General features: G+C 36.6%; 1 protein-coding gene across 8 annotated transcripts; it reads left to right on the top strand.

The window, feature by feature from the left end:
* Positions 1-6,602: 6,602 nt before the first annotated feature.
* Positions 6,603-20,293, top strand: LOC18433828 (protein DETOXIFICATION 16). Of its 8 annotated transcripts, none has more exons than XM_006843910.4 (8): positions 6,603-7,240; positions 8,089-8,633; positions 8,855-8,941; positions 9,370-9,426; positions 9,541-9,779; positions 18,347-18,465; positions 18,568-18,654; positions 19,793-20,293. In XM_006843910.4, exons 1-8 carry the CDS (start codon positions 6,965-6,967, stop codon positions 19,856-19,858), a joined length of 1,476 nt encoding a protein of 491 aa, XP_006843973.1. In that variant the 5' UTR covers positions 6,603-6,964; the 3' UTR covers positions 19,859-20,293. The 8 variants fall into 8 exon arrangements, with proteins under 8 accessions (XP_006843973.1, XP_020522663.1, XP_088711453.1 ...); XM_020667004.2 differs by having other exon boundaries at positions 8,053-8,633; XM_088855327.1 differs by lacking the exon at positions 8,855-8,941.
* The last annotated feature ends 2,086 nt before the right edge of the window (positions 20,294-22,379 follow it).

Genomic DNA, 22,379 nt, shown 5'->3' with positions numbered 1-22,379 from the left:
AAACTCTTTAGGCTCTTCACTTGATCCCTAAAGGAAATATCTCATCATCTTCTCTGATCTTCTCCCAACCGAGGCAGGGGACCAAAGACATTTGGTATACTGGGAGATTTGCTAGGCAAGACCGCAACAATGTAACCCTACCCCTAAGAGATAGTTATTTATGTTTCCATAAATCAAGTTTCACTTGCACTTTCTCAATTACCCTATCCCAAACCGCAATAGGGAATTTAGAGTAAAAAATAGGAAAGTAAGATATAGGAAAGGATCCCACTTTACAGCCCACCACATATGTCAGGCTCTCAGCCACACTTACTCCACAATAAATGGTTACCAAAGAAGACTTGTGCAGGTTTACTTTGATCCCCATTACGACTTCGCAAATTTCTAAAAATATGGTAATATTTTCCAACTGCTTGGCCTGCGCATCACAAAACACACATACTGAAGATGAGACACTGTGATATCTGAATTTACAATTTTGACTCCTGAGAAAGCCCCTCCTTTCCACCTTACTCAACATGAGGTTAAAACACTCTGTATAAATGGTATAAAGAAAAGGCGATAGAGGATCACCTTGGCGAAGTCCCCTGGAGGCATTAAAAAAACCAATGGGACTTCCTTTGAACAGAATGGAGAAGTACACAGAAGAGAGACACCTATAAATCCAACTCCTCCATCTTGCACCAATTCCCATCAGCTTCATGATCTCTAACAAAACCCCCCATTCCACTCTATCATAAGCCTTTTCCATATCTAACTTCAAAATAACCCCCTCCCTCTTACTGAGTACACGAGACTGAATATATTCTTGGGTAACTAACACACTATTTGTGATTTGTCTATCCTTAATAAAAGCCGATTGTGACTTTGAAATAAGGAACGGTAAAACTTCTTTGAGTCGCTCAACAATTATTTTAGCAATGATTTTGTAGACACTTGCAAGCAAGCTGATAGGTCTCACATCAGAGAGTTCACTAATACTTGATTTTTTAGGAATTAATGCAAAAAAGGTGCATTTAATACCTTTAAAGATCTGACTCCTAATAAAAAACTCTCTAACCATAACGAGAAGGTCATCTTTCAAAATTGACCAAAACTTATGGAAAAATAGCAAAGGAAACCCATTAGGACCAGACACCTTATCACCAGTCAAAGCTAAAACAATCTTTTTTAACTGTTCCATACAAATAGGATTCTCTAAAAGATTAGCTTATTCCCCTTGCAACACCTTGAAGAGAATATTAGAAAAATTAGGATTCAAAAACTCTCCCTAGAGAAAGTTTTTTTGAAATGATTCACAACTCCCTCTTCCGTGGTTGGGCTGTCCTCAGGATCAACCCCAAGGATAGTCAATCCTGAGATATCATTTTTCCTTCGTCTAGACGAACCAATGACATGAAAAAAATTGGTGTTTAAGGTCACCCTCTTTCAACCACTTATTCCTCGAACGTTGCTTCCAATAAATTTCTTTTACCCTCCTTATTTCCTCAAGCTCCTTCAAGTTGACATTATGCTCGATAACTATAGCCTCAATCATTTCATCCATATTTTGAATATTCTCTTCTAAATTCTCAATCTGAGCTGAGACCACATCTATATTCACCTTTATGTCCACCTTTTTAATCCGCTTCCATTCTAACAACCTTTGCTTAACATTCAACAATTTTTTATGAATCTGAAAGTCCATCTGACCAACCACCACCGTATTAAGTCATGTTCTTTTTATTATCTCAACTATCTCTTTTTCCTCCAACCATCCCACCTCTAGTTTGAATGGCTTAGGCCCACCCCTTAGACTTCCCGTAGTGAGAACAATGGGAACATGGTTAGAGGAAAGATGCACCACTGACTTCACAGAGGCAAGTGAAAAAGCTTCCAACCAACATGCGCCCATAAGAAATTTGTCCAATTTGGGCATAGCAAGATTTCGTACACTATTATTGGACCAAGTAAACTTAGTACCAAGTAATATATTCAATGAAGTTGTTAAACTTTCTCATAAACAAATTTATTGGGTGGCTTGCAAGACATTCATCAGGCCATCTAATAAGGTTAAAATCCCCCCCAAGAACAACTGGATACGGCATAGATTGTACAATAGCATGCATATCATAAATAAAGCCATATTTTAAGAAGGAGGCATTTGGTTCATCAACATTCATAAAACCTCATGAAAACCCCAAATTAAGATCTCTAAACCCCAACAAAAGAAAATCAGCTCTAACAATGGTCTCAAAGGAAACAAGAACAGTTGGATCTCAAAGAATCCAGAGACCACCCAAACTACCCACAGCATCAATATCAGCAAAAGAAATTGCCCCATGGCCCCAAACTTCCCTCACCCCCACAATAGTTGGGCTAGGAAGTTTGGTCTCCTATAAAGCCAAAATGACTGGTTTAAACTTATAAACTAAAAATAAAACATCTCTTTTCCTACTGGGGTCCCCCAACCTCTTCACATTCAATGACAAAATATTCATTAAAAATGAGAAGAGGAGGAAGAGGACACTGGCCCTGACGGACGGCCACCACCGAAATGAGCATCTTCAAGTAATAAGGATTGAAAGTCATCTTCATTAGTCGAGGAGGGCGAGGATGAGGACTCTGAATAAATGTTCACCACCTCTAGTTCCCTTAAAGCAAACACAACAGCCATTTACCCTCCTTTGGGAACAACTCTGGCCTCCAGACATGTAGAAGAGCGGATACCCTAATGGTAGACCTTCTTCTTCTTGTCTGCACTCTTTGATTTGTCAATTAATGTCTTATTTTCAGCCATCCCAGTACGGTCCTCAGCTAAAGCAGGAACTTCACTATCCTTCGAGACAATGCCAGAAGTCTTAGGTTGCTTGTCTACATTCTCAGATTTTGCTTTTCGAATCTTTCTGATTTTGTTCATCACAATAGCAAGAGGAGTCTCTTCAATACCCATATCAACCAACATTTTCCCAACTAGAGGTGCATCATCTTCAAGACCCATAATAGGTAATGCATTCTCAAAAACATCTGTGTTCACCAATGTGGCGTCAAGAGCGACAACTAGTTGATACTCAAAGGCCTCCAAGGGACTTGGATTCACTACCTCATTCGCTAGGGGCTGAACGACATCATTCGGCTAAATGACATCATTTTCCAATAACAAAGGCTCTTCCGGATCAGTCACTATAATGGCGAGTGGATCAACAAGGAGAGGGTCGAATCGAGTTCGACTCTTTTTAGCAGCAGTAAGACGAAATAGCAATGGATGCATCATGGAAGAAAAAAGCCCCACAAAAATCAATAAACGCCACGCTTCACCGAACTTCTTGTAGTGAACCAGCAGGAAACAGAGCACCGGCGAGGGATTATCCTCCTTATTATTTTGAAGAGGATCACCTTTAACAGTGGATTCAGATAGAAATAATACTAGCTGTACTTGAGATCTTTCCCCACTCAAAATAAGTTGAAACGATGGAGTACTATCTCCTCCAGGACTACCTCCACCAACTTATTGGGAGTCAAGCCAAATCCAAGCTCGAAAAAAAGAGGTGGACCTTCAGGAATATCTTCCGAAGGACCATGCACAAACCGATAAAAGACATCCTCCTTTGTCCCATTCACGTGTGACTCCATAATTTCGTTTCCACACTCTTTTTCCAAGACTTTCCTAGCAGGAAAGCTAATAGGAACAACCACTTCTGATGCTTACCAAAACCGAACGAAAACCCCTCCGTATGATCGGAAATCTACCCACCGCAATCCACTTTTTTGAATTTTTTGGAGTTATGTGAAAATTGAATTTCTCTTTGCGAAATTTTGCGGGGGACTGCTTATGTTTTTTTTTAACCAAATTTTTTCCATTGTGCAAGCTCCGATGATCTCCCATTTTTCGGCAAAAGAGACTCACCCCCACCTTTCAATGGAACAGGAACATCTTTGATACTCTTTCTATCAGTAACTTTGAGAACAATAATCTCAAAAGCGTCTTCTCCAAGAGATAGATGAACCTTGTCAGGAATGGGAGAATGAGCTCCTATCGAGACTTTAATCCAGATATTCTAATAACCGGGACTCAAAAAGAGTCCCAATCAATATCCACATAAACACCCAACACATTTGCAATCCTTTTCACAATGGTTAGGTTCCAGGCATGAAGAGGGATACAAGTAAGACCTAGTCAGCAAAGTTCCTTCTGAATGTGGGACCTATGATTTGAAGGCTTCCACAATTCTAAAGAGAGTAGGCTCCCACGTAATCGACAGAAACGATGATGAAGAGCTCTACCTTTCTCATCCTTAGACCGAAGTTTAAAAACTTTGTTTTCACCTATAATCTTCACATAAGGGGAGTATGGAATATTCCAATCTCTCTTAGCCCAGTCAGAGAGGCCATACAAATCCGAGAGGGGTGGTGAAAACGATCCAGTTACAAAAAACTCCTTTGTAATATTCAACTTATCCTAATCACACAGAGGGGCATGAAGAGCTACCCACAATAACCATTTGAAAAGATTTCTGATAAACCCAAAGAGGGGTTTATTTGAGTGAGGAAAGTTGGATGAAACAAGATGAAAAGCAAAACAAAAACGAAGTGAAATGAAAAATTATCGATTTGGGATGGAAAATGCACAATTTTTCTCTTTATATTAAAACAAAGTTTCACTTTCCAAATACTATGGCTTTCTAAAGGATGTATTTTGAAATAATGCTTAATGTTTTTAAAGCAAACATATTAGTAGACGTTGAGGACTCATGGGTGAATCCCAGTTATAGAGAAAATATAAAATTTGGTAAATGGCAAAGCCACCTAGTAATACCAAAAAATCCTAGTTGGTGACAAAATTCCTCATTATTTTCATACACATACTTTTGACTACGATTTGAGGGTTAAAACAGCAAAATTATGAAAAAAAACTTATAAACAACCTTCATAGGTAATTGAAAGGTCTTACAGACGCAATCTAAAGCACATAAATCCAAGATATGGATGAAGAGCTACACTCGAGGGGGTGACTACATCATCAAGATGCGGCAATTTAGATGGAACTCCGTATTCTGTAGAAGTTTTTCTGGAGAGTACAACTCCGAGAAAACTTGAACAAGCATTTCACTTGGCAGTGGAGGATATGCATGACAACTCGTTAGTATATTGATTTTCTCAAGACAAGAGCGTTTGATTCCTGGAAGTAAGCAAATTGAGTCACTATCAACGACCATCAAAATAGGTTTTGAAACTCTTTACTCAAAAGCCGGTTGTCGTGTTCATGTGTTGCTGGTAAATTCGAAGCTTCAAAAATGCCAGAATCGACTCTACATTTGTTTGTAACTAAGTTCAGTTTTTCTAACATTTCATAAGTTGAAGTTTTAATTGTAGAAATGTGAACACTTTACATTCTTGATTGCAGTTGAAACTTGATTAAACTTCTCCTTGCCATCAAACACCAGAGGAACTTTAGTTTCCATTGAAAATGTGTATAGGACCCGGTTTTTATGAGTCTCTCCACTCATACTATTTTCATTGGGGATCTACCTTGAACACTTATTATTTGTATCAATTTTAGATCCAAATTTGTAGTGATCCATGATCTACACCATATGATGGTCATGAATATAATAAATAAAATATAATAAAATAAAATTTTAAAACATTTTTATTAGAATATTTTCCTACCCATTGGATAGGAATCTTTAGTTGCAGATGTTCTTCTTAAAGATAAACGCTTGTGATTGTGCGGGCTAGTGAGTCCGCTGACTCACAGACCACTTTTTCCTTGTACTCAACAATGTTTTAAAGATCTCCAAGCCAACTTGGAGCCACTAGGGTACCAGCCTCATCTAAGACCCCATTATTTCAAGTTTCCACATATTCACACGAGATTTTTTTTATTTTATTTATTTTTAATAAAAAATCCCTAAAAATCCAAGGAGCCGATTAAGGTTCCCAATCGGTTCGAAACTGATAGTTGACCAATTCGACCGACGATCCAATTTCTAAAAGAATAATAGTTTATGCGTCAAGGGATGCATAACTACATTTGCACCCCCAGGGCATCCCACGTCCATCTTAAAGATAAATGTGGAATTGTAGTCTCCCGAGAACAAGAACAAGACAAAGTTGCTATCTAAAACTTTCTTTAGAAAATGATCAGTTTTGGTTTTTATAATAAGTAGGTGTAAAATACCCTAGAAATAAATCATGATGAGGGGACGCATTTCTACACATGACACTTCGGACTCATACCAACCGTATCCATTTCTAAAACCCAATGTTATTAAGTTGGGCTCGCTTCGGCTGAAGCCTTCGGATTTTAGACATAAATCGGAAAGAAGCGAAACCAGGTGCTGTGGCTTCGTCCGATTCAGATTATTTCGAGCTGCTTTAGTCAAATTTAGACCGCTTCGAATTTGCTTCAGTCTGCTTTGGCCAATAAAAAAAATATCTATATAAGTGTATTTTTTTTAGTTTATTATTATTATTTTTTATTTTAAAATTTTTCAATATATTTTATATATAAATATCTAATTTATTTATACTAAATTTTAAACAAAATATAAAGTCTTCTTCCCATTCGACAAAACACTAGACTGTTTTTTTTTTTTTTTTTTTTGACAAAAAAGACTTGGAAAGCAAATCTGAGAACATTGTTGAAGACCTCGTCAATCACTTTCTAGTGTTAAACGGCGGCAAACAACAGATTTAATGGCATGTTTGGTTGGCATGAAAATATTTTCTCGAAAATATTCTCATATGAAAAAATTTTATCCTAAGGTCATGTGTACCAGCTTTCTCTTGATAATTAGCGGTTATTGCTCATCTATCTATCTTGCTGCTGCCTCTCCTGTGAACAGAGGGAGATAATTTTTCTCTCTGCTTCTTCTTCTTCATTTCTGAGAGGGAGAGATGCTTTTTTCACATCTTGAGCTTTATTTTCGTCTTTCTTGATTCTTTTCTCCATTTCTTCTTCTCAATCTCTGTGACTGAAACAATGGAGGAGAAGACCGACCTGAAACAGCCTCTGATATCACTGGGCGAAGGTGGTGCTGGTATTCAGGAGTTCACGTTGTTCGGATGGCCGAAGAGAGATGTTTTCAAGGAGGCGGAGAAGCAAGTGAAATTAGCAGGCCCGCTCATAGCAGTCAGTCTCTTGCAATACTGTCTTCAAGTGATCTCTGTTATGTATGTTGGTCATTTAGGGGAGCTCTCTCTCTCTAGCGCTTCCATGGCTACTTCATTTGCCGGTGTCACCGGTTTCAGCTTACTGGTAATTGGCCTCTATTTCACTTGCTTTCTTTTTTATATTCACACTCTGTGCCGGGTGGCTCCCATGATTTCTCTGCTGCTTGGGGCTTAAAATATGAGCTTCCATGATTTTCCCTGCAATTTTGGGCTTAAATACCAGCTTTCATGATTTGTCTGCAATTTGGGCTTTCTCGAGTTTTTTTCTCTATTTTTGTAATTCTCTGTGCTTTTTCTTATATCCTCTATTTTTGCTTGAAATTTTTTGTTGAGGAATGTTGCTGAATTACCCATTATTTGAGTTACTAATAATGCTTGTCCCTCTGGTTTTGCTTTCAACTTAATTGTTGTTAATGGAAGAAGGGAAAACTACAATGAAATTTTGAAATACCTTGCCAGTGCAGAGATGAACAGAGCAAACCTGTAAAATATTCCCTGTGCTAGTTACTGTAGTTAAAGCTAGACCACTTCTAGTTGGAATGAAAGTCTACAAAAACTGATAAACCATTTTCCTGAGTACATCCTTACTATTTTTTATGTTTCCAATTTCCTTTTTTAGGTAGCATTTTATCCTCTCCGAAATGTAATGTATTTCATCTGTTCTCTCAGTGATTGATCATATCTCGGGAAATTAATGTATGCTTTTTTCTGTTGTTTTCATGGACACAATAGAGGCTTAAATTGGATTATACATAACTGACATACATGTCTCTCTCGGTGCCCCCCCCCCCCTCTCTCTTCTCTTCCCTGCTCATTGGGTCTCTCTCTCTCTAAATTAGGTGTATCTTATGAACATCTCCTTCTCACTCTTTCTCTCTCTTGTCTCATCCTGAATAGGGTCTCTCTCTCTCTCTAACATACACACATATGCAGTTGGGGATGGGAAGCGCACTCGATACACTGTGTGGACAGTCCTATGGAGCAAAACAGTACCACATGCTTGGGATACATACGCAGAGATCCATGTTTGTACTTCTTCTAGTAAGTATTCCCCTTGCCTTCATTTGGGCCTACACAGGAGAGATCCTTGGGGCCTTGGGTCAAGATTCAGATATATCACATGGAGCTGGCATCTATGCAAGATGGATGATCCCGAGCCTCTTTGCTTATGGTCTTCTGCAATCTCATAATCGATTTCTCCAAACCCAAAATATTGTTGTTCCTATGATGCTAAGCTCTGCAGTCACTGCTCTGTTACACCTACTTTTTTGTTGGATTCTGGTTTTCAAGTCGGGTTTGGGCATTAGAGGCGCTGCTTTAGCCAATTCTATCTCTTATTGGATTAATGTGGTTCTTTTAGCGCTCTATGTCAAGTTTTCACCTTCCTGTAAAAAGACCTGGTCTGGGTTTTCAATGGATGCTCTTCATGATCTTTGGCACTTCTTGAGATTGGCAATCCCTTCTGCTCTCATGGTTTGGTATGCTAACTCTCTTACATTTCTTTTACCTTTCTTTTTATTTAAACTGAAAAAAAAAAAAAAAAAAAAGAAAGGAGAGAAACCTAAAAACCCAACCCATACTTTCAGTTTATCTGAAAGGGTTATTGAATTGGAGTTTCAATCAGGAAAATTTCTGAACCACAGAAATCAGTATCCTCTTGAATCATTGGACTGGCTCATGACATTGAACTCTTGAACAGCTTGGAATTCTGGTCATTCGAGATGTTGGTACTCATGTCCGGTCTTCTTCCTAATCCAACGTTAGAAACATCGGTACTCTCAATTAGGTGAATTCCATATCCTTTTCTTTCTCTAGCTTTATTATTGCTGAATGTCTCTACTTATCAGCAGGTAAATATTTCTTCTGAATATCTCCAGTATTATTGGGTACAACATAAAAACTTACAAAATTGCCCCTTATTCAATAGACACATTCTTACCCTCTCTCTTATACACCATATATAGATTGGAAAATATATAATTTAATCCCCACCTAAAAGTGGAGCAATGTCGCACAACTAATTGAAATTTGTTTTTGTATTCTGCATAAAGCATCCTGGAAAAACATTTTTTTTTAGAATTATTTCCTGATAGACAAATTACTTATTGAACACTATTATTTCCTGATAGACAAATTACTTATTGAACACCATCTTCGTTCTCTATAATTTTCAAAAGTTTTCTTTAATAACCCGCAATTGTCATGTGTACCCAGCCTTAACACCTGTTCAATGGCTTTCATGATCCCTTTTGGTCTCGGAGGTGCTATAAGGTGAGATCCAACATATATTTGATTCACACTTGGATATGCACTTCCTATATACCTTATCCTATATATGAGATGTTACATGAAATCCTCCCTCTCTCTCTCTCCATTTCCTTACAGTACAAGAGTTTCAAATGAATTGGGTGCTGGGCAACCAGAAGCCGCACAACTAGCAGCCTGTATTGTGGTGTTGATGGCTATCACAGTGGGTGTCATTGTGGGTTCTACAATGGTCATAGTACGTGGAATTTGGGGATATGCATACAGCAATGAGGAAGAAGTCGTTCAATATGTGGCAAAAATGATGCCGATCCTTGCAGCTTCAAACTTCATGGACGGGATCCAATCTGTGCTCTCCGGTATATAAAACTCCCCAGCTCTTTAAATTGTCCTTAAATAATGATTATTATATTAACTGGGTTAATCTCTAGTTCATACTGAGATTAGTATGCTCTGCGTCTGCCTAGCTGGTCTAGGATCTCTCGCATCAGAAAATGTGGTATGTACTGAAGGTTGATTTCAAGTGATGATGTTATTTCACTGTCAACGCTTTCTGTTGTTAACATAACAGGAATTCCGTTTTAGGCGAGAAGGCCGTGGTGGAAATTTATACTTTGTTAACACAAAAAGAAAGCTGGCCTTACCTTCTTTTCTAATATACAGTCAACATAATAGTCTATTTTAAAATGGCAAAAGATACTGTTTCAAAAATCTCTGTTGATAATACCCCTTCTTCTAGTTCTTATTTTCGTCTTATGTTTTCAAAACAAGATTACCCATTTGAAATAACTTATACCCCTGAAAAATTTTCAGAAACCAATTCTTAGTTGATAACCCTTATCATGTCTATGATAAATCTAGTTTAAATTGGACCAAAAAAATCAAAAAGTTGTGTGGAAAAAAGAACCCTGAAGCTATAAAAGAATATGTTCAAGCCTTTTCTTTTGACCAACACCAAATACCTGCTACCCAATCTGAACAATATGTTACCTTAACCTTACCTAGTAACCTATTCTCCCAATGGCTTAGAGATGGTTATACCCACATCCATTTTGGCGCCATAAAGCTAGCCCTGACTTTTCATGGAAGAAAAAGTATGGAAGCAGTTTTTCAAATTGCTTTGTTGGATTCTAGGTTTTTAGAATACCAGCATGCATGCATTGGAACTGTACAAACAACCATGAACGCATGAACCATATTTGCTACCTTCTTCCCAAACTTTAATATCCCTATCAAAGACCCTCATTTGAATTCAGCTTTTAAAGTCCAGTTGCAAATTACAGGCACCAAACAGATTGAAACAGCCACTCTAGCTACACTCCATTATCAAATGGTGTATAGACTACAAAACCATGCTTTTGATATAGTTACCCCTTTTTCCCCAGAACAAGAAAGCACAGTAATGTTTATTAAAGTTGATAACAATTCCCAACCTGTCTATTATTATATTCCTAGACAAATCTCTCAAGAAAGGTCGCTTGAATTAGTTCCATCTACATGAGTGACAAATTATAAAACTCTTCAAAATCAATGTCAGTCGTTGATGCAATCATATTCTAGAATGACTAGAATGCCAGATGAAGTTGTGCAGATAAATTTTCAAAATCAAATACTAGCTGAGAACCAGACGAGAAATATTTCCAACTCAATTTCATGGATTGCTTGAAAAAGTTCCTGTTGTTGCTTTTGATAAAACAGGAAAGCCAGTTTATGAACAAAAAACTTTTGATGGCCATAACTGGTTTGATTCTTGTGAATGCTCCACTTGTCTTTAAGAAGTTTTAGATTATTTTCCAAAAAGAAAAAGAACAAAGAAAAAATCATCACGACAAAATCGTCATCAAAGATATATGGAGGGTGATCCATCTGTTGGTTTGCTTGGAGAAAGTTCAGGAAAGTAGGATTACTATGTGACATATGGTTGTTCAAATAAAAAATCCAAATTCCCTGTTGCAGAAATAGTTCCTTATGGATGGGATGATCCAGAAGATAAATCTTTAGCTGTTGATCCACAAAGTTAAAATTATACCTCAAATTTTCCTCCTTTACATGATTTTGAGAGACAAGAAAATGAAAAGCATGTATGGAAAATTAAGAATCCCAATGTAATAGACAACACTGGTTTACAAAAGTCCATTTCTCCAGCCGAAGCTAGTTTAAATTGGCAAGCTGAGAATGCCAAATCTCAGAATTTAGCACTACTTCGGATAGAAGAAAAGCAAAATGCAATGTCTACCTAGATGCAAGGATTATCAGATATTATAGTTCAATTAAAAGAAAGAATTCAACTGTTGCATGAAGAATTGATGCATATCTTGTATACAGTAAAAGATATCAATGAGCAATCTTATTTGTTAGTTCAAAAAGGACAAGAGAATGCCTCCTTGGAAAAACAACTTCAAAGCCTTGAAAAAGACCTTTGGAAATCGCAATATGAATCTCAATATCTTCAGTATCAATACCAATCCCAATACCAACCCTTGTTACCAATTCCACATACCCAGGCTTATCCAACTTTAAAAAATCCAGACTCTTTTCCTCCCACGAGAACTCTTTACCCAGCCACTGGTCTCATTCCTCCTAGAAATTATGGTTTCAGACCATTAAGGACATTTGAGCAGGAAAGACAATTTCTCGAAGCAATGTTTTTTCCCCAATTGAGAAAAAAACCAAATATGCACACCCCATCTTCATCTCAATGTTCAATTTCTAGTCCCCAGACAACTCCACCACCAATCACTGTCCATCCTTCCACTGGTTCCCAAATACCAAAACAAGAAACCCAAATGTTTCAAAATTTTGACACTGAATCAGACGTTGTGGCTTCTTCTGTTCCGGCTCAGATGAATATTCCTTCTAGACCGTTAAATGATATGAGTTCTTTTCTTAAGAACTTAACAAAAGAGCCTGAAGTTAATCTTCAAAATGAAACCCAGTCCTCAGATGATATGACTGATACATCTGAAACATTTATTGAAGATACATCTTCTTCTAGTATGGATTCTGAATCCTTATTGATGATGAATCCTTCAGAACAGCCATCTGAACCTGACCCTTTAATAGAAGAAAATCTCAGACCACCTAACCACCAAGAACCTCAACGGATCCCCACATATGGTGACTCCTCCAAAGGCTTTACAATTGATGACATTCCACCATCTTGATGGAATGACAGATTTAGAGAAATCCAAGGATGGATGCATTATGAAATGCTAAATCCGGCTAATTCTTTAACTGGTACAATTTCTAAAGTCATTGTTAGATTAAGAGGAAGACTTTTTAATTAGTACATAAGTCTTGGAGAATACAAGTAAATACAGTTGCGAAATAGTGAGTCCATTATTGAATTTCTTAATTATCTTGTTGCAGAATTCTCAGGCCTAGTGAAACATGAACAAATCGTTGCAAGAGAAGAATTTTTTCAACTCAAATGTTGTTCATTCAAGAGACAAGATCTTGAAAAATGCTTTTCAAAAATGAATAAGAGGTACCATAAGATAGGAGGAATTGATGACGTTAACTTAAAACAATTTTATCTTGAATCAGTACCTCGGACTCTTGGCAAAGAAGCTACAAAGACTATGGAAAATCAGGGGCTTACTATTCAAAACACCAGTTTTGGTGAATTATATTGATATGTTCTCCATGCCTTAAAAAGACTGTGCAACCAAGTTGAATTTGTCAAAGAGATGGAAAACAATAAGCATCTATTGGGAAAATCTTATGATGAACCATATCTCAAGATCAAATGTAGTTCAGAGAAACAATGTGCTTGTCCACCAAATTGGAAAAATGACAAATACCTCAAATAGGTATCGCTTTATCAGTCGCTCTAGAGCGACAAGTGGCCTTATCTTGAACAGTAGAGTGACAGGTGGCCTTGTCTTGAACAGTAGAGTGACAGGTGGCCTTGTCTTGAACAGTAGAGTGACAGGTGGCCTTATCTTGAACAGTAGAGTGACAAGTGACTTTCTAATCTATGTCATAGTCAAGGGGCAATCCATTCGAATCATAACTTGGTGATGAATGGTTGGATGGACTATGTGAGGGGCCCGTATAAGAATCATCACTGGAGCTATCAATTGGTCCTTCAGGTGGTGGAGGATGGTCAGCAAGCCATATATGTAATTGGTGTAGAAGGGCAGCACTTCGGGGAGTGTCATCATTCCATATTGTTGTTCCTGCATAGACATCCAAAGGAATCCATTCTGGCTGGATTCTATTAATGTAGCACATTGAGAATTTTTAGCTCTTTCCATAGCTCAGTTTGAAATAACCAAAAATTCAGGAGATTAGAATCATACCATCCAATGGTTTGGATATGGGGGTGTTGGGTGATGACAGTATGTTCAGAATATATCTGGGATTGAAGGTCTAGGTGGAAGGCTATAATAACATATGGTCTGTGATAATAATCAAAGGAATCAATCCATTAATTATAATGGTAATGCTTTAATAAGAACTTGTAAAAGTTAAAAGCTCTGGGGTTGGGATGGACATAATTATTCAATTGTAGAAAATGACAATGTCTGAGATAGGATAATAATTTTCTCACATGAAAATTAAACAGATATGGTGGTTTTGGGTGATATACCATAGAAAACAAAAGGCTTCTTTAGGCATATTATAATAGTGTCTGGTTTGGAATAAGGATAAAAAAAGATATGTAGGATGGCATCGAATTCTTTGAAAACACTCTCCATGATTTCTGATTAATATTTCATGCATTATTTGTTGCAGAGTCTCATCTCGTGCTTCCATTGTCTTGGTGAGTATGATATCATAAATTTCATCAGGAACATCTCTTGGTTCATTCTCATCCATTCTTATTATGGCTTCGCAGAAGGGGACGATTTGAAGCATAGTATCTTCAGTATATTTCTTTCGAGAAAACATATTTGCTAAGATATTGTTCTTTTCAGAAATATGTTTATATTCAAAATTCCATTGTGAAAACCAACTTGCCTAACTGAGTAACTGTGGATTTGGAAGTATCTTGTTCTTGAATTTGAGCATATTCGGAAAAGTTGAAAGATCCATTTCTACCACGAAAAAATGTCCTATCAGATGAAATTGGAATTTTTCAATTCCTCTTTTTACAGTGAGGATTTCTTTAAATGTAGAGTGGTAATGAAGTTCAAATTATTTGAATTTTCTGCTTTTATATCCACAAATTATTCGTTCGTTATCTTTTTCTTCAAGTAAGATGCATGCCCAAAATTCATCCGAAGCATCAGTTTGTAAGATCCTATTTCCTGTAGATGGGATTTTTAAAGAAGGAAGATTATGAGAAAGTCTTTTGAGCTCAAGAACACACTCAGTCTGTTTTTTCGTCCAAGGTGGTGCTTTTTCTTCAGAAGGAGATAAAGTGGACTAGTGAAGAGAGCAAGCTTTGGAATAAAAGGGGACATATAATTACAATTCGTAAAACTTGTTGAATCTACTTTACGGAAGATAAAATATCTGAAAATTCTAATAAGTGTTTTGCTATATGAGGCTGGAGTTTATACATTCCGTTATGGAAATGCATACCAAGGAAATCAATTTATGTCGTAGCAAAAACATATTTCTTTTCAGAAAGCATGATGTCATATTTACAACACAGGGAATAGAATTTCTCTAATAGAAGAATATGATTATCAAGATCTGGAGAGAAGAAGAGTATATCATCTATATATACCAAGTGCCTGTATTGATATTGGTTAAAAAATGTTGCTTAAAACTTTTTGAAAATATGTAGATGCATTTTTTAAACCAAAAGGCATGACAGTCCATTGAAAATGATAATTTGGTAAATAGAAGGTTGTTTTAGGACGATTATTTAGATGAATTCCTATTTGCCAAAATAAATCAAATTTAGAAAAGATGTGTGCATAAGAAATTTGGGAAAATAGTGCAGTTTGGTTTGGCAGAGGGAATTTATCATCTGCAAGAAAAGCATTCAAAGGTTGATAATTGATTACTAACCTAAGTTTTCCTTTGATTTGTTCTGCTCTTTTATTTACATAAAAGGCTTCACAAGCTCAAGGAGAACTTGTAGGTTCAATCAACTGTTCCTTTTTCAAATCTTGAATTTCTAGTTTAGCTTGTTCCAAAAGATCTGGATTTAAACCTCTATGTGAAGCTTTTGTGGGATTTATGTCCTCATTCTTTTTGAAAGGTAGTTTGACATAAAAGTTCTGATTTCTTCAAAGAGGGTTTTTGCATTTTCTGAGAAACTCAGTATGGGAATTTGCACAACAGTCTGTCAAAATTTTTTGTTGAATGGCTTCTAAACTGTTAGGTTGGTCTAATGAAGCAATCCCGGGTAAAGTTAGGTTCCTATAATGTAATCCTTTGGAGGTCCATTGATGTTTTACTTGGTGTAGGTCATCAAATCCAAGTAATAGTTCTTTGTTGGGCAAATGGGATCCTAACAGTTTGTGCTGGATAACTAGTTTGGGAAAAAGTTTTATCAAAATGGGTTTGCTAATCTGGTTTATGGTAAATTTTTCACCATTAGTAGCTCGAAACGTTTGGTTGCATGTTTCCCATAACTGTTTTGGTAGCAAATCTGGTTTTAAGATACTAGCTGATGCTCCAGTATCAAAAAAGGCTGTTATGGACAAAGGTTTTACATAATGTTCAGGGAGTGTCTGGACCAAGGCTATTGGGGTTGGCTGCAAGGGTAAACTGGCTATTTCTACATGACTTTCCTATGGAGACAATATCTCTGAGATTTGAGTATTGCTTATTTCATTTACCTCATTGTCGTCTGAATATGCAATAGACAATAGGGTTTCTGAAGTTTGCTCATCATCAAGAGAGAACACAGATATGTCACATAGTAATCACATTTTCTTGAACTTTCTCCAAGCAAACCAACAGATGGATCACCCTCCATATATCTTTGATGAAGATTTTGTTGTGACGATTTTTTTTTTTTGCTTTTTCTTTTTGGAAAATCATCTAAAACTTCTTCAAGACAAGTAGAGCAATCACAAGTATGAAACCAGTTATGGCCATCAGAAGTTTTCTGTTCATAAACTGGCTTTCCTGTTCATAAACTTTTTCAAGCAATCCATGAAATTGAATTGGAAATATTTCTCTTGTCTGGTTCTCAGCTATCCTTTGATTTTAAAAATTTATCTGCACAGTTCCATCTGGCATTCTAGTCATTCTAGAATCTGATTGTATCAATGGCTGACATTGATTTTGAAGAGTTTCATAATTTGTCACCCATGTAGATGGAATTAATTCAAGCAACCTCTCAAGAGATTTGTCTAGGAGTATAATGACAGAAAGATTGGGAATTGTTATCAACTTTAACAAACAATGCTGTGTTTTCTTGTTCTGGGGACAAAGGGGTAACTATATCAAAAGCATAGTTTTGTAGTCTACACACCATTTGATAATGGAATGTAGCTGCAGTGGCTGTTTCAATCTGTTTGGTGTCTGTAATCTGCAACTGGACTTTAAAAGCTGAACTCAAATGATGGTCTTTGATAGGGATATTAAAGTTTGGGCAGAAGGTAACGAATATGGTTCCTGCGTTCATGGTTGTTTGTACAGTTCCAATGCATGCATGCTGGTATTCTAAAAACCTAGAATCCAACAAAGCAATTCGGGAAATTGCTTCCATACCTTTTCTTCCATGAAAAGTCAGGGCTAGCTTTATGGCGCCAAAATGGATATAAGTATAACCATCTTTAAGCCATTAGGGGAATAGGTTTCTAGGTAAGGTTATGGTAACATATTGTTTAGATTGGGTACTAGGTATTTGGTGTTGGTCAAGAGAAAAGGCTTGAACATATTCTTTTATAGCTTCAGGTTTTTTTTTTCCATACAACTTTTTGATTTTTTTGGTCCAATTTAAACTAGACTTATCATAGACATGATAAGGGTTTATCAACTGAGAACTGGCTTCTGAAAATTTTTCAGGGGTATAAGTTATTTCAAAAAGGTAATCTTGTTTTGAAAACATAGGACGAAAATTAGAACTAGAAGAAGGGGTATTATCAACAGAGATTTCTGAAACAGTATCTTCTGCCATTTTAAAATAGACTATTATGTTGACTGTATATTTAGAAAAGAAGGTAAGGCCAGCTTTCCTTTTGTGTTAACAAAGTATGAATTCCCACCACGGCCTTCTCGTCTAAAACGAAATTCCTATTATGTTAACATCAGAAAGCATTGACAGTGGAATAACATCATCACTTGAAATCAACCTTCAGTAGATACCACGTTTTCTGATGCGAGAGATCCTAGACTAGCTAGGCAAACGTTGAGCATACTAATCTCAGTATGAAGTAGAGATTAACCCAGTCAATATAATGATTTTATGAAAATAATTTATGTTCTTTAATTGTTTATATTTTGAATTCCTTTATATGGTTTCAATTCAGTTGCACTTTTTCAGCTTTTCTGGAATAATCAATTCAAAATTCACCTCTATAAGCAATTCAAATAAATTATGTGTGTCAGTAAAAAAAGAAAATATCAGACATTGAACTGGTGAGGATGTTAGCTTCAGTTGGACCACTGGTTTGCTTCAGTTACTTTCAAGACAATAAATAGTTTTACTGCTCTAGATATTAATTTTGAAAGCTCCATTACTTTCAAAACATAAAATAATTTTTACTAAATCTGTTCAATGAACAAAAAGATGTACAATTCTTTTCATGAGAGAGAGAGAGAGAGAGAGAGAGAGAGAGAGAGAGAGAGAGAGACTTTAGTGCTTTGAATTCTTCATAGCTTATGCATCGGTTCATCCCTATACTGTTTCCATTTGTTTTAAAGGAAATGCAAAATTTTGAATGAAAAGCCTACCTAGATGGACTGGGCAACAGTCCCTTCACATGACCTTGTTCCAGCCGATTGTCTGGTTTAAATTGCATGGACAAGTAAGAGTAATGATCAATGTTCTTTCATTTTATTTTATGCATAGGCATTGCGAGAGGATGCGGTTGGCAAAAGCTAGGGGCTTTTGTCAATTTTGGATCGTATTATGTTGTGGGTCTTCCTGCTTCGATTCTGTTGGCATTTGTCTTCCATGTGGGTGGTAAGGTGAGGTTTCATAGTCTTGGCTTCTACCCTTAAAAAATGAGTATTCTAAATGGTTATACTTTATTTAGTTTGAAAAAGTGGTGTTTTAATGACTTTTCACAGGGACTTTGGATGGGAATTCTTTGTGGGCTTCTTGCACAGGTGTTATTGCTGTCCACTATAACTATATGCACTAATTGGCAAGAAGATGTAAGTCATCTTATGCTTTCTAATCTTCTTTTTTTGTTGATGATTGCTTTATATTCATAATGGCTGAAAAAAAAGGGCATACTCAACTACTATTTATGCAACACCAATAACTCTAGCCAGAAAGGTTGCTGAAATAGTTTCCCATTTAAGCACAAGAAAGAGACTGCTAATGGCTGATACAATTTCCAATTTAGGTGTGGGAGAGAGAGAGAGCTGGAAAGAAAAATTGGGACTCCATAGAAATACACAATCTGAAACACTAGATAATATTGCTTTGGGAACAATTCTCTTGGGACAAATCTGCCTTTGATTGTGCAACTGGGTTCTTGAAAGTTTTTTACAGCTATCCAATCTCTTATCCAATGCAAGGGAGCCTGCCGTAATTCCAATTTGGTACAAACCTGGAAGAGAGAGGAGATGAACACAAAGTAGAAGCAAGGCAAAGGATTTTCTCTTAGAATAAAATTCATCAGCTATTTTTATGAGTATACTTCAGAATAAGATTTTATGCTGAAAATAGAAAAACTGCTAAAATACCTAGACTTTGTGAATCACCAAGATCAGATAAAGGATTGAAAAGTTAACACTCATTGGATGACTGTTACATCCGCCAGCCATGTTTTATTCAGGAAATAGCATGAAGCATCTCACCTTCTTAATTACACAAAAGGAACAACCCTGCAATTACTACCTGACTTGCTTAATCTTAACATCTTAATTTTTAATTATTTTATTAGTCAGAATATTACAATTTTTTGCACATTACATATTTCATTTAAAATAAATTGATTTGACCCAATGTCTGGTTCCTGAAAATTAATACTTATTGTGTCTCTATTTTTGTGACTGTGCTATACAAAAGATGTGGCATCTCTAGTTTACATAGTTTCATGAGGTTTAAAGAAGAAGTTTAGTCCTCTAGTTAATTTCCGTATGCAGTTCATGTTTTAGCATTTCCATATACTAATATTTTAAATCAAATGCCACCCATGTTTTAACTTTCATGCCTGATATCTGTTCTTAAGGATCAATCTTTTAAGTCCTAGATTACTTTGACATGGATGAGATTCTCTCTCTTGATTTATCTGCATCCAATCAACGGATAGTTGTTTTCTGAATTTGAATTGTGCTGGTCCAGGCAAGGAAGGCAAAAGATAGAGTCTTTAGTTCTCACATGCCTGAAACAGGGAACATGTCCCCCTGAAGAAATCTAAAATCATCCATGCCACGACACAAGGAAAAGCAAGGACATTATCATGCAGAACAGATTGTTACATGGCTCCATCGTTTGGACGGCTCATTTTGTATCAGTGAGTACATTTTTGGGGTCTGTACAATTTAACAAACATGCTCTATATAATATTATCTTCATAACCACATGGGAACTGTGGTCACTACATTCAGCACTTTCAAATTAATGGGTTGGATGGTGAGTCTGGGATTCAGATGATGACCCTCATCACCACATTTCACATGGTCATCGGGATGGAGCCACTGCAACCTATAGTGTAAGATGTAGACTTCAAAATTTGCAGGTGTTGAATGACATTTCTGGGGAGATCAAGCAGAAGTTCAAAACCTTCTGTACATCCAAATCTTGTTGAAAGAAAAAAAACAAGGGAAACTTTTTATATGCTTCTATACATGTGAGTTACATTTGTCTGGGGTACTCTTGTACTGATGTCACAACAAAATAGTGAAAACCGGCTCAGTTAGTAGTCCCTAATGAATACCAAACTCGTTTTGCAACTACAAATCTCTCTGATTGCCTCCTTTCTCACAGCCCAAACGCTTAAAATTTTCACTAATGAAACTCACCTCTAATGCCGTTAACCCATACAACAAAACCCCAGAGAAGTCGCGAAAAAATGATTGCAAGACGGTAAAACTCCCTCGGAAAAATAAGTTTTTAAGGAGGGAAGAACCTTCCATAAGGGGCCATCACTTGGTACGACGGTAAAAGGTTCGGGTAGCCAGTGCAAGAGCGTGAGTTTGCGTCCTGAGAGCATGCACTTTGTGCATAAGCAAAAGGTTAAGACCAGTGGTTTAAAAATCGGCGAGTCGCAACATACTCGCCCGAGTCGGCATGGGAATCGGTGACCCTATACCGATTTTTGTGTCGGTAAAAAGCTCGGGTAGCCAACGCAAGAGCGCGGGTTAGAGTCTTGAGAGCAGGCACTTTGTGCATAAGCAAAAAGTTAGGACCAGTGGTTTTAAAAGAAAACTACACCAAGCGCGAAAGCTGTTGCTTTAATGCCTCGTGTAGTATACTTCACTCGCTCAGCTCTTGCAGGGTAAAAAAGCAAACCAACGAATCCCAGCAAGAAAATGGATGCGCTAGCTAGCATTAGCGCCCTTGCTTCTTGCTTTCGAGCCAGCGAAGAAAACGGATGCGCTAGCTAGCGTTAGCGCCCTGGCTTCTTGGCTTTCGAGCCTACGCTTGCTGGCTTTTTGCTCTTGCGAAGCCCTCGTTTAAAAATCGGCGAGTCAGAACGGACTCGCCCGAGTTGGCACGGGAATCGGTGACCCCGTGCCGATTTTTGTGTAAAACTCATGACATCATAAACTAGCGGTTCTCGCTAGTATGATGTCACAAGATCTGTTGCGGTTGACGTCACCATGCTCCACACGTGTGAATACATCTCGTGTGGCTGACATCACCATGCTCCACGTGTGTGAATACATCTTGTGTGTGTCGCACGTTTGAATACATCTCACGTGCGTTGCGCACGTGCTGCTGACGTCACCATACTCTACGCGTGTGTATACATCTTGTATGTGTCGCACGTTTGAATACATCTCACGTGCGTTGCGCGTGTTCAAAAATTTTATGTGCACCCCACGTGGTTCCCATCCCAACATATCGTTTAGAAGAATTGATAGTTCAATTGTTTATATACCCAAGGTTTGTCCCACCTCTCTTCGATGTGTGACAATTCTCAATGCCCAACATTGAGATGTTAAATCAATATAGTGATTTATTATAGCATAATATAGTAAATGTGGTGTAGCGGGGAGTTGGTTATCACGTTAGATTTCTACATGGGAAGTCTCAGGTTTGAACCTCCATGGCATTAATTTTTTTTCTTTTGTCAAATATCATAAAAACTAATTTTTCCTTTGTCAAATAATGTCACAAAAAAAATGTGTCTTATTTTTGTCTTAAATAATATCATAAAAAATAATATCAAGGAAGAAAATAATATCATAAAAAATAATAAACTGGAAAATACTAATGTCATAAAAAAACAAAAAAAAAACGTTCTATTTTTATCTTCTCAAAAACAAAATAAGGCAAAAAATAATATCATCAAAAAAATATAAGGAAAAAATAATATAAATGAGAAAAATAATGTCATGAAAAAAAATAAAAAGGAAGAAAATAATGTCATATAAAAAAGAAAAAAAAAGTTTTATTTTTATCTTCCAAAAAAAATAAAAGGAAAATAATAATATCATCAAAAAAATAAAAAGAAAAAAATTGAAATAAATAATAATACAACAAGAATTTCTTGTCAAAAAACAATTTATCTTCTAAAAAAAATAAAAAGAAGAAAATAATGTCATCAAAAAATAAAAGAAAAAAAATAAAATAAAAGATAATACAATAATTTGATATTTTAGTGGCCATTTTTTCATCGATTTAATCTATTCTTTATTGTAGTCTATGTATGATTATATATTTTATCAATGATGATTCTATGATTTTTCTTTAATATAATGCA

Source organism: Amborella trichopoda, chromosome 13 (genome assembly GCF_054954075.1).
Source record: "Amborella trichopoda isolate Santa Cruz 75 chromosome 13, AtrichopodaSantaCruz75HAP2 v2.0, whole genome shotgun sequence".
NCBI lineage: Eukaryota > Viridiplantae > Streptophyta > Magnoliopsida > Amborellales > Amborellaceae > Amborella > Amborella trichopoda.
The sequence above is the reverse complement of the archived record's forward strand: the minus strand, read 5'-3'. Positions and strand labels throughout refer to the sequence as shown.